Genomic DNA, 11,348 nt, shown 5'->3' with positions numbered 1-11,348 from the left:
CAGACGAATGGACCGAGAAGCTCGAGGTGGCTCGTTGCATGGGTTCAGAACGTGGTGTCAAGCATCTAACAAGCTGAGTGTCTCCAGAAGCTCTAGGTGTCACCGTGCATGGAAGCTGTACATGCAGCCTGGCATGTAGAAGCACGAGGTGGATCGACCAAGCACGAGGTGTCTCCGCGCATGCAACCGAAGCATGCTGATCGACATGTGTGTGCTGCTGTGGTGCCTTGCATGCACTCCAGGCATGAATCCTGACATGTGGTAGGAGTGGTGGCATCCTGCATGAGTCCTGGACATGCGGCCTGACATGTGGAGCATGAAGTGCCACCGCGCATGCGTCCGGAGCCATGCGAAGCGACACACGGGCTGCCACCAACCTGAAGCTGAATGGCTGGTGTCTCCTATAAATACCCCACGACCCCAGCTCATTTATTCACATCCAGACCTGTCCAAACCAAGTTAAAAACGTGAGAGAGAAGTAGAAAAAGAAAGCAAGTGATTCGAGCTATTTCGAGAGTTTTAGAGAGTTTTCGAGGTCAGTTCTCTACTGATTTCGAGTCAGCACCTAGGGACGGTTCTGTCCAACTGAATTCGTCCAGGCCACTCAGTTCCTTTGATGATCAAGTGGAGATGCTGTCCGGAGTTAGTTCAGTTCTACGGGTTCAGATCAGTCGAAGTTCTGCTCGATACTCCGCCGGGAAGTCCGAAGAACTGTCCAGGAGCTAAAGGAGGTTCTGTCCAGATCAGTCTGTCGAGGCCTGTCAGTTTCTTCATGGTGAAGCCGAGGTTCTGTCCAAGTCGAGATCAGTTCAGTCCAGTCCAGTCAAGTCGTCCCTTGGGTTTTGGCCATGTCCTCTCCGATCAACCAACTGCTTCTCGCCTAGAACACTGTGAGTTGGTTTTGTTTGAGTTCCACTTGGAACTTAGGGAAGATCGAGTATTCTTATAGAGTAGAATGCTCACATTCTAGCATGGTAGAGTCCTTGGGGTTATTTATTAAACCGGACTCAGTTTAGCACGGGTTAGCTGAGATGAAATGGAATTAAGACTGAGATAATAACCTGACTAGGACTAGGATGCATCATGATTTATATTCTTGTGTGTTGATATGGTTGAGTGCAGGTTCCCGTTATCTTTAAAGATAGTGTCGTAGCATGAGGCCGAACTATCTGGGTAACGGTTTGATTAAGTAGATTGATTGAGTAGATTTAATTAAATGATTGCTCGTTTAATTAATCTTGTTGATTGAGGTTAGTCATCTCTTGGTAAGGGAGTGACTAACTGGTTGAGTTGTTTAGTGATAATGTTGTTGTTTAGGGATCTTGGCCATATAGGCCGATCTCCTGGTTGTGATGTTGATACTACGGGTCCTATGCCATATAGGCTGGACTACGAGTATTGGTTGATATTGTCGTAGACTCCTATATATTGTTTAGTTTTGGGTTGGAGTCTTGTCCCTTAGGTCTTTCCTAGGGATAATTGTGTCGAGTGTGTGTTATGCCGACAGCAGGTGCGAAACCCGCCCATGCTAGGCATGTTTTGGGGTGGACTAGTGTTTCTTCGCCGTCGTATTCAGCGGGTTCAAGGAAACCCCTTATTCGCTGGATCGGGAACACTCAGATAGACGGGGTCATGGCCTATGGCTGAGTCATTACACGACGGTGTAATGTGGCAGTGACCCGAAGGACTGTGGGCTGCCGCGCGGTGACCCGAAGTACTGTGGGCCGCGGTCGGTTGAAAGTTCCTTCTTCTGGCCTCTGTGGTAGGAAGATAGGATATTGCCGATAGAGAGGATGAACACGAAGTCACCAGGGCCCAGGTTAGAGTGTTGTGTTAGTGTGTCGTAGACGGTTATGGAACCCTCGAGTTAATGTAGCACCGATATACGGTGTTGCGAGTAAGATCGAGTCATTGGTAGTTACTATCTTATTATTGTTGTGGTTGTGGTTGTTGATTGCTTTGTTTGCAGGTTCTGACATTAAGTCCTAAGTCTGGTTTAGGTACCGGACTAGGCTTGGTGTGTATTTTGTTAGTGTAGGCCTGACGTTGGCATGTATGTGTTTGAAGGATTGCTTGTGAAGGGTGGTGGATATTAAAGCTATGCGGTATCATTGGTTGGCCAATCATGTTCTTGTTTGATTGTTGGTCGACCGGCTCATGATACTTGTATAGTCTAAGTGTCTAACACTACATGAGTACTGAACTCAGGCGTATATATGGTTAACTAGGGATTGGTTGTTGATTTGTTTTAATGCAGGTTCCCGTTACTTGGAAGTTGGATTATGGCAGGAGGCCAAGTCTAACTTAGTAACGGTTTGCTTAGCCTTAGCTTTTATTGCATGCTAGGGCTAGATTGATTGTTATTTTGGGTTGTCTGGGTTAGAGTCTAGGTTGCGGGTAGAGGCTGCCAGCTCACTGAGTAATACCAGATTACTCATCCAACTCAGTTGTCCTTTTTGCAGGTCGCTTTAGGTAAGGATGATCGGATAGCTTGGTGTTGGACGTTAGGACCGCCGGTGTAGATTTTCATGCCTTTTGTAAACGGTATTGTGAATTGTGTTATGTTGACTCGATTTGGCATTAGGCCGGGCCCAGTCTTGAATTATTCAATGTATGAATATTTCTTAAATCAATAAAAGTAATTGTTTTATATGCGCTTCATGAGTACTCTGATATTTGACTAGTCTGGTCTAACACAACGTTAGGTCGTGGTACGGGTTGAAAAGCCTTAGGCCTCGATCTAACGGAAAACGCTAACTCTAGGTACGGGTTGCAAAGCCTTGTGCCTTGACGCAGTGGGACGTGTTAGTGGACGAACTGGTCGAGGTCGTGGAGTAAATTTTGTGAATCTGGCTGGATCGTCCCTAACCCGTCACATAGCGCTTCCGGACCATGGTGTTGGGTTGGACGGTCAGTCATGTTCTTGTTTGATTGTTGGCTGGCCGGCTGGCCTTTCATCTCCAACCCTTGGTGTGGGTCGTCCGTAGGTCATGTTCTTGTTTGATTGTTGGCCGGTGGATCGACCTATGCCTAAGACGGTTCGGGGGTGTTACAGGAATGGGTCATCACTAAGAAAACAAAGCTTACAAGATTATACCAAAATCGAATATAGTTTTCTAAGCACATCTCCAAAAACAACCTTATATTTAAGGTTTGCTGAACCTTATATTTGAAGTTTGATGATGCTATTCTCCGATGGTAAATCTTAAAACAAACCTTAAAAGTTTTAGATTTTATATATAGTCCTTACTTTTGAAGAAATAAAATAAAACCATAAAATTTTTTATAACAACTAAAAACATACAATAAAAATATTATAAACAATATTGATTAATAAACTATTACATTATAATAGCAAATTACATATAAATAAAAGACTTAGAAGTGAAATCATTTTCTAAAAATAGATAATTATTCATTAGTGTTTCAATAATGCTCCAATATATGATTAATTAGTGCATCTTGAAGTGATAAATGATCATATATTTATTTAAATTTATATGTAAAATTTAAATATATAAAAATATATAAAAATATATAAAAGATATAAAATTATATGGACTAAAATGATAAACAAGAAAGTTATCAAGACTATTTAAAAAACATACAAGTACAAGGACCAAAAAATATGAAACCTCCAATATAAGGTTTTGTATAGTGAAACCTTATATTTGAGGTTTCACTGTACAAAGCTTTATAATTTGAAGTTTTGAAATTGTTCTTAGAGTACATAAAACCTTATATTTGAAGTTTTAAGGTTATTTGAAGTTTTAAGGTTGTTCTTGGAGATGTTCTAACTAGATATCTCTTCATCGCTTTACAACAAAGAGAAACATATTCATATGCATATGCATAAAAGGAGAGAGAAAACCCCCATATGACAAAGAAGCATATGCATAAAATATATGAGATACCATTAATAAACTTTAGTTAAAACATTCACATATATCCACTTTAGTTAAAACATTCACATAGAAAGCAGTCCGAAATATCATTTTGCCACTTTGCATTTCTTTTTCGTGCTTATTCCCCTCTCAAATATTTGTTAGTAAGTCTAATCTACTTACAAAAAAAAATTCGACCAATTAAACTACTTTCACTAAGTTTACCGACTTACATCAAAAATAGGCCAAAAATTAGGTTTTATTCATAAAAGTGTACTTTTATGAAATTATAAAATGTTTATTTGTGATGGGAGTTTGAAAACAAGGCAAAATAAAAGAGAGAAGAGGAAAAGGAACGGTTGTTTGGCATAAGGGCATGTGCCGATGTCTCTGTTAGACTCAATAAAGCAACCATTAATTATTGTGGAGACTCATCTTTATGAATTCTTTCTATATTTCTTTCGTTTATCCATTATAACTTTATAACAATGTCATCGTATGGGCACTAACTTATCGAATTCACTTCTCTTTAATGGGGACATCACTATTGACACCACAAAGAATTAGTTGTTGCAAATGAGACGTACTAATCCAAATCCCTTTATTGCATATGATAAGTTATCCCTTATTTTCTTTTTGGTTCACTTTATATTGTAAGAAGAATTTGATAGTGTTGAATTTTAGTTTTATACCTCGACCACCTATTGTTAATGAGCCTCCCACATTTGTTAATGGCTCATAGGCTCTATATATTCCGTGCAATAGCTTGTGCATTAAATTTTTGGAGGTTTGAAAGAGTTATTTACTGATCTTGTAATCATCATACGATCATTTTCCATGTTTTTGCTTCACTACGTGATGTCGCGAATCACTTTTCGGTAGGTCACCTATCTTTCAGATACTCTATCTCTAGCACTGTTAATTTTTGAGCTTTCTATTGAAACGTACCTGAAAAGAAAAGTCCACTTCTATGACATAAATCAATTATTTTTAAGTCTTTCAACTTACATTATATCATATATTACAAACCCGGATGTTATAATCACCAACTCACGCAGAGCACAATTTTTCGTTGCACCCATAGTGTGAACCAACACAAGATTCCACACTCGTATGGGTTTGGCTAGTAGGTTTCTAGAAACACCTTGACCCAAAAACTATTTAAAACCTTTGAAAATTTTTAAGTGAAGATCGAGCCAATTTTTATGGATGAATACTTAGTAAAAATGTAATTTTATTAATGAAATTTGAGACAAAGTACTGAAATCCCTCAAGTTACAATAAGAAGTTTTTGATCAAAAGTTCTATTGCCCCAAGTTCAAAACACTCGTTCTGATGGTCTTTATATTCTCGTGACTGGACACAATCAATCATCATCTACATCACAAAAAGAGTCATGAACGTACAAAAAATACTCACTGAGGCGGTCAAAACTCAAAACCGCTTACATGCAACATGTTCTAATAATCAGCATCAAGTTATAAAATCCATACTAGCAACCTATTATTCAGTTCTTATGCATACACCTAACCATTCAATACTAGCAACAATCGGGAACGGATGTAATTTATATTACCCCAAGTTTAAAACATAATTAACCTTTCTACTCTTATTGACCTTGAAGGTCACTTACAGCCTGGAGCCAATGTACACGACCCAAAGCCAATTCTCGACATGTAGCCATCATCCACAGCATATGCCCATTCTCGGTATGTATCCATCCCTCTGACCCCTTCGTCCCTCATACGGCACGAAGCCAACGGTCTGAAGCCACACAACCCAAAGGTCCCTCACGATGCGAATCCATCCGGCTGACGCCAATCATACGGTCCGAAACTAAAATATAATCATATTATCTTTTACAGCCTGAAGCCAAAATATACTTTCTTTAATTAATTTTTGTCCCTTAATCTCATAGTTTGTTTAATCAGTTTTATTGACGTTTTCCACTTTTCATATCGGTTCATCTGTAGATTCATTTATATGTTTTCACATACACATTGACTTAACCAGGCCACCATCAGACATAATCTAACATGTCAAATTTTAAAAAACGCGAAGAAGTTCTTCAAACCTTGAAGAATTACTTCAAAAAGGACGAACCATGAAATGGAATATTCATTTGCATACTCCAAAATGCAGTACTCGTTAAACTTACATTAGGTAACATATACAAAATTATTTTCTCAAAAATAAATTATTTTTACTTTCTGTATTAAATATTTATTTTTATACAACCAGACTACGAATAAATTTGATATTTTTTGTGGATAGCACGACACTGTATTTGAATAAGGGAAGCCTTGGAGATTTGACCGTGAAACTAACAAGCATTTAAAAGCCAAAATTAGTTCTTTCAAGCACATTAAAGACTCGTGTGCAGAGGATTCAGGGATCCATGTAAGAGATTTTCGTCCAACAAGCATATACCAATGGTATTACGGAATTGCTTAGAGTGGAAACTCCTTTGGATATTTTGAAATAAATATTTCCAGTTTTCCACAGACTACAGCCAAAGAAGAACATACGGTATGGGACTGGGACTTACTGATATTTGGGTTGATTTCGGGTAGGATTCGTTTTGTTTCAGGTATATAAGAAAACTGTATCCAAATAATATTTCGTAGAATTTCAGTACCGACTAGCTCAGTTTTGGGGCAGTTCGGATATACAATTTTAAATCCAAAATATTATATTATATTTTATTAATTTATTTTTGTTTTTCTAAAAAGGAAAATAAATAAAAATCTTATGGTATATTATGTGGGTAATTATAACAAAGTTGACATAGACTAGTGCTCTTGCCCATGTAACTTTGCCTTTTCAACTTGGCTTTGACTCGCAAGAAATACAATTCTCTATGTTTTTCGATTTAATGGGTATCCGATTGATTCCGGATAAAAACCGAATGTGGATATATATATATTAATATCCATTGGTTAAAATCATAAATACCAAAACTAAGTCGAACCGGTCCATTTCGGATCGGATCGTATTCTGTTCCGGTCAAAAGTCGTAGGCGGCATTCTTTTTGAAACCAACGATTATGAGATAGTTCGAAGGAAAGGAACAATATCTTGTTTACCTAAAACATCCCTTAGAGAATGAAATTACTAATCCTTAACTTTCTCTTTAGTTCAATTCCCAGACTACAAAAAGTAGGTTCGAGGTTAAATACAGAGGAAATTGTTGCAAAGTATATCAACAAACAAAAAAAAAAACAAAGGAAACCAAAATACCTAAAAGAAAGACGTCTAAGAAACAGAGTCATGTTCCGTTTTCAATTATCTCAAAACGTGTCAAATATGATCCATCTTAGGTCTTACCCTCATTTACATCTTCTACTCTACTCCTCCACCTAAGGACTGCCAAAAAAAAAACCTTTTCTTAGAATCCATCAGAAATGGTGATCATGGCAAAAGTAAAAATCCATCTTACCTATAAAAAATTGTGATACAGAAGAGAACCAATTCAAAGCCTGAACAAAATGAAACAACAACTTGAGAAGGCTAAAAGGCAACTCGAGAGACGTTTAGGTTAGGTTCAAAGAAAAGAAGAAAGAGAGATGATTATAACCTGTCACATATTTTTAGGAAGATGGAGGAGGATAATCCTCATATATCCAGGTTGAATTATCTGAATTTAGCAATAACATTCCTTTTATCCATTCTATTCGAACAATTTGCTCCTCCAAGTCCATCACAGCAGCTTCTATAGACTCTGATTCCATGATATTCAACGCAAGATCTTGGTCTCCTACTAACTTCTTTGTGGGTCTCAGCTTTTCTTCTTCTTCAACTGCTAACTTCTTTGTGGGTCTCTGCTTTTCTTCTTCTCTAGTTTCTTCAGCTCCTATATCCAAAAACCATCTAGGAATGAATTAACACCTCAAACATTTGGGAAAAGATCTCGTTGAATCGAACCTTCATTAGGAAGTTTCATTAGCTTAGCACACTGCCTCTTTTCACCATCCTATAAAGAAAGATTGATTTCAGAAACAACACGAGGAACAACATAGTCAACACTCCGTAAGGGATACTTTAGTAACCTTAGAGAAAGGCACAATCCATCCATCTTCAAGTGACCATTCCAATGAAGGAACCAAATCCTTAAACATAGCATCGTAGCTTTTTCCTTCGCCATACGGTTCAGGCACCAATTCAATCTACAAAAAGATGCAAAAATCTAGATCTCAAACAGCCTCTAAAAGCACATTTTGCAACAAAGTTCAAAACTTTCACATACCTTAGCCGTTTCATCTTCTTCATTCACTTCTAGAACCGTTCCAGACCAATAGCAATCGTCTTTCCACCAGTCCACCAAGTCACCCACCTTCCAAAGACCACGAACAACAACAACTTCTTCTTCTTCTTCTTCTTCTTCTTCTTCTCCACCACAACCTTCCTCATTTTCATGAGACTGACGGGGGCGTATGGGTCGAACCATTAGGATATTCTCGCTCTCGCCTTGGCGTTTTTGATATACTTTTGTTGTGTGTATTCCTGAGGCATTTTCAAAATGTTTTAAGCATCTAAAAAAACATGAAAACCCAGAGGTTTGCAAAACCAACCTTCTTCTGTGAAATCAAGATACTCCAAATCGTAGAATAATGCTCTCCCTTTGTTGAATATCTTTGTAATCTGATAAAAGAAAAGAACATAATGATGAGTCTTCTTTCGACACGGATACGGATAAGAAAATGAGGAGTACCTTGCATCGGAACCATGCTCCACGAAACCCCAATTCGAAAGATCTTGCTTCGATGGTGTCACCGACTTCAAACGGTAGATCGATTTGAGACATTTCTGCTCAAATTGTTAACGAAGGTCCAATATTAACATACACGAAATACAAAGGAGGAGCCTCGAAACTCGAAACTTGCAGCCACTAAGATTCGAGTGACGAAATCAGATCCGCACTGTATAAATGAAGTATAGCGATTAGAAAAGAAGTCACCGTTGCATCCCTCTGGGACTTGCACGAACCTCCGATTTATCGTTTGGAATAAACCCTAATTGACTGCTACTCTCTCTTTCTCTCTCTCTTTTTCTCCCAAACTTTGAGAGACCTCACCGTCGGAGTCAAAGGGGGGGAGTATCCGGGTGACGGGTGATAAAACGCTGTAATACCCCCTCAACAAAAAATAATATTTGTTATAAAATAACTTATAATTTATATAATCGAAAAATTTAAATAAGAGTAGAATTTAATACGTGTAGGAAGCAAATAACGCTAATATAAGGTAGAGAATTTGTTATAAGGAAGAAGAAGAAGATGTAACGGTATCTTACAAATGATCGAAAAACTTCATATTTATAAAAGAAAAATCACTGTGCAAATAGTGGCAGTAGGACCCACATCTTTTATTATTTCAACATATGTGTGCGCCTCTTTGTTTGAAATTAAGTTTCGTAACACTCCCCCTTGGGGACCGGTTTCACTCTCCGCTCTCGCTTAACGTCTTTGTTGCCTCGTTAAAAACCTTTCTAAGAAAACCCAATGGGAAAAACCATAATTAAGTAAAAAGATTACAACTACGTAAGCTCCCCCTCGATTGAGCAGTCATAGATCCTTCTGATGACGCATTCCAATGTTATGGACATGTTTTTTGAATACCGAAGTAGGAAGTGCTTTTGTGAAGAGGTCGGCTGCATTGTCGCATGATCGGACATATCTTACTTCAATCTCTTTCTTCTTCTCGAGCTCTTGAGTGTATGAGAAGAACTTTGGATGAATATGCTTTGTTTTATCGGTTTTGATATATCCTTCCTTCGTTTGAGCAACACATGCTGCATTGTCTCCATATAGAATAGTTGGCCCCGTACTTTTGTCAATCCCATTACTTGAACAAATGTGTTGGCTTATTGATCTTAGCCATACACATTATTTACTTGCTTCATGGAGTGCGATGATCTCAGCATGATTTGAAGAGGTAGCCACAAGCGTTTGTTTCTGAGAACGCCAAGATATAGCAGTGCCTCCGATCATAAAAACATATCCTGTTTGCAATCGGGCTTTGTGTGGATCTGAAAGATATCCTGCATCTGCAAAACCAACCATTTGACCATTTGAATCTTTAGGGTAAAATAAGCCTAAATCAATAGTCCCTTGTAGGTAACGAAAGACATGTTTAATTCCATTCCAATGTCTTCGTGTTGGAGATGAGCTAAATCTTGCTAGAAGATTAACAGCGAATGATATATCAGGCCGTGTACAATTTGCAAGGTACATCAACGCTCCAATTGCACTTAGATATGATACTTCCGGACCAAGTATCTCTTCTTTTTCCTCAGGTGGTCGAAATGGATCACTTTCAATGTTAAGTGATCTGACGACCATCGGAGTACTAAGGGGATTAGATTTATCCATATTAAAGTGTTTCAACACTCTTTTGGTGTATGTAGATTGATGTACAAATATACCATTTTGAAAATGTTCTATTTGAAGGCCAAGACAATACTGTGTCTTTCCGAGATCTTTCATCTTAAATTCTCCTTTTAGATATTCTGATGCCTTTTGTATTTCCTTCTGAGTTCCAATAATATTTAGATCATCAACATATACCGCGATTATCACAAATTCGGATGTTGTTTTCTTGATGAAAACACATGGGCATATAGGATCATTCACATATCTTTCTTTTGTTAAATGTTTGATATCTTGCATATTTCTAATGTTTTATCCATTCACCCATGTGCATTTTGATCATATAGATTAGGATTTAGCCATGTTTAGGTTGCATTTTGCATACATGAGTCCTTATCAGGTATTGGAGTACCACATGGAGTTCTTGGAGACATTTGGGTGCAATTGGAGTCCAAAAGAAGTGTTCAAAGTGATCATTGGGCGAGCACCTTACCGGAGCGACCAGTCCGGAGCGACACCGTCAAGTCGCTCTGATCTCCCCATCAGAGCGACCTTACCAGAGCGACAAGGAAGAGTCGCTCGCGTTTTGGTCACCCGGAGATGCGAGAACGAGTCCGGAGCGACCTCTCGCAGCGACACAGCGAGGTCGCTCCCGAAGCATGGAGCGACTACTCGGAGCGACGAGCGGAGGTCGCTCGCGTTTTCATGTCCGGAGCGACCTCTCGCAGCGACACAGCGAGGTCGCTCCCGAAGCATGGAGCGACTACTCGGAGCGACGAGCGGAGGTCGCTCGCTTTTTCATCACTCGGGAACGCGAGAACGAGTCCGGAGCGACCTCTCGCAGCGACACAGCGAGGTCGCTCCCGAAGTATGGAGCGACTACTCGGAGCGACGAGCGGAGGTCGCTCCGCGTCTTATTTCCGCTCGAACTTATGATTTCTCAAGGGCCTTTTGGTCATTTCATGATGCACGTTTTTATTTTCTAAACCTATGTTTTAATACTCTGTAAGCCACCAGGAGGCAGATCATCTTTGTTCTTAAGAAAAACCACCAAAAACTCTTGGAAAGTCATCTCTTGAATCAATTGATCAGTTTTGT

At 39.0% G+C, this 11,348-nt stretch overlaps 1 protein-coding gene across 3 annotated transcripts; it reads right to left on the bottom strand.

Annotated features, from left to right (window-relative positions):
- Window positions 1-6,989: 6,989 nt before the first annotated feature.
- Window positions 6,990-9,033, bottom strand: BNACNNG41910D. 3 transcript variants are annotated; one of them, XR_007328377.1, is made up of 9 exons: window positions 8,870-8,965; window positions 8,595-8,689; window positions 8,455-8,524; window positions 8,130-8,386; window positions 7,933-8,049; window positions 7,808-7,856; window positions 7,461-7,736; window positions 7,323-7,362; window positions 6,990-7,249 (listed from the first exon to the last, which is right to left on the bottom strand). XR_007328377.1 is itself a non-coding variant. In XM_048767524.1 (8 exons), exons 2-7 carry the CDS (start codon window positions 8,685-8,687, stop codon window positions 7,474-7,476), a joined length of 849 nt encoding a protein of 282 aa, XP_048623481.1. In that variant the 5' UTR covers window positions 8,688-8,689; window positions 8,841-9,033; the 3' UTR covers window positions 6,990-7,249; window positions 7,461-7,473. The 3 variants fall into 3 exon arrangements, 1 of the variants encoding a protein (XP_048623481.1); XR_007328376.1 differs by having other exon boundaries at window positions 7,323-7,736; window positions 8,841-9,033; XM_048767524.1 differs by lacking the exon at window positions 7,323-7,362 and having other exon boundaries at window positions 8,841-9,033.
- Between the last annotated feature and the right edge of the window lie 2,315 nt (window positions 9,034-11,348).

The sequence above is a fragment of the Brassica napus genome, chromosome C9, assembly GCF_020379485.1.
Source record: "Brassica napus cultivar Da-Ae chromosome C9, Da-Ae, whole genome shotgun sequence".
Lineage (NCBI taxonomy): Eukaryota > Viridiplantae > Streptophyta > Magnoliopsida > Brassicales > Brassicaceae > Brassica > Brassica napus.
The sequence above is the reverse complement of the archived record's forward strand: the minus strand, read 5'-3'. Positions and strand labels throughout refer to the sequence as shown.

Bases quoted from the DNA above. Each gene is read 5' to 3' on its own strand.
- BNACNNG41910D (XM_048767524.1), bottom strand. From the start codon at position 8,687: ATGTCTCAAATCGATCTACCGTTTGAAGTCGGTGACACCATCGAAGCA. The intron at 8,525-8,594 runs GTACTCCTCATT...TTCTTTTATCAG, and splicing joins GAGCATGGTTCCGATGCAAG to ATTACAAAGATATTCAACAA. The intron at 8,387-8,454 runs GTTGGTTTTGCA...AAAATGCCTCAG, and splicing joins TCTTGATTTCACAGAAGAAG to GAATACACACAACAAAAGTA.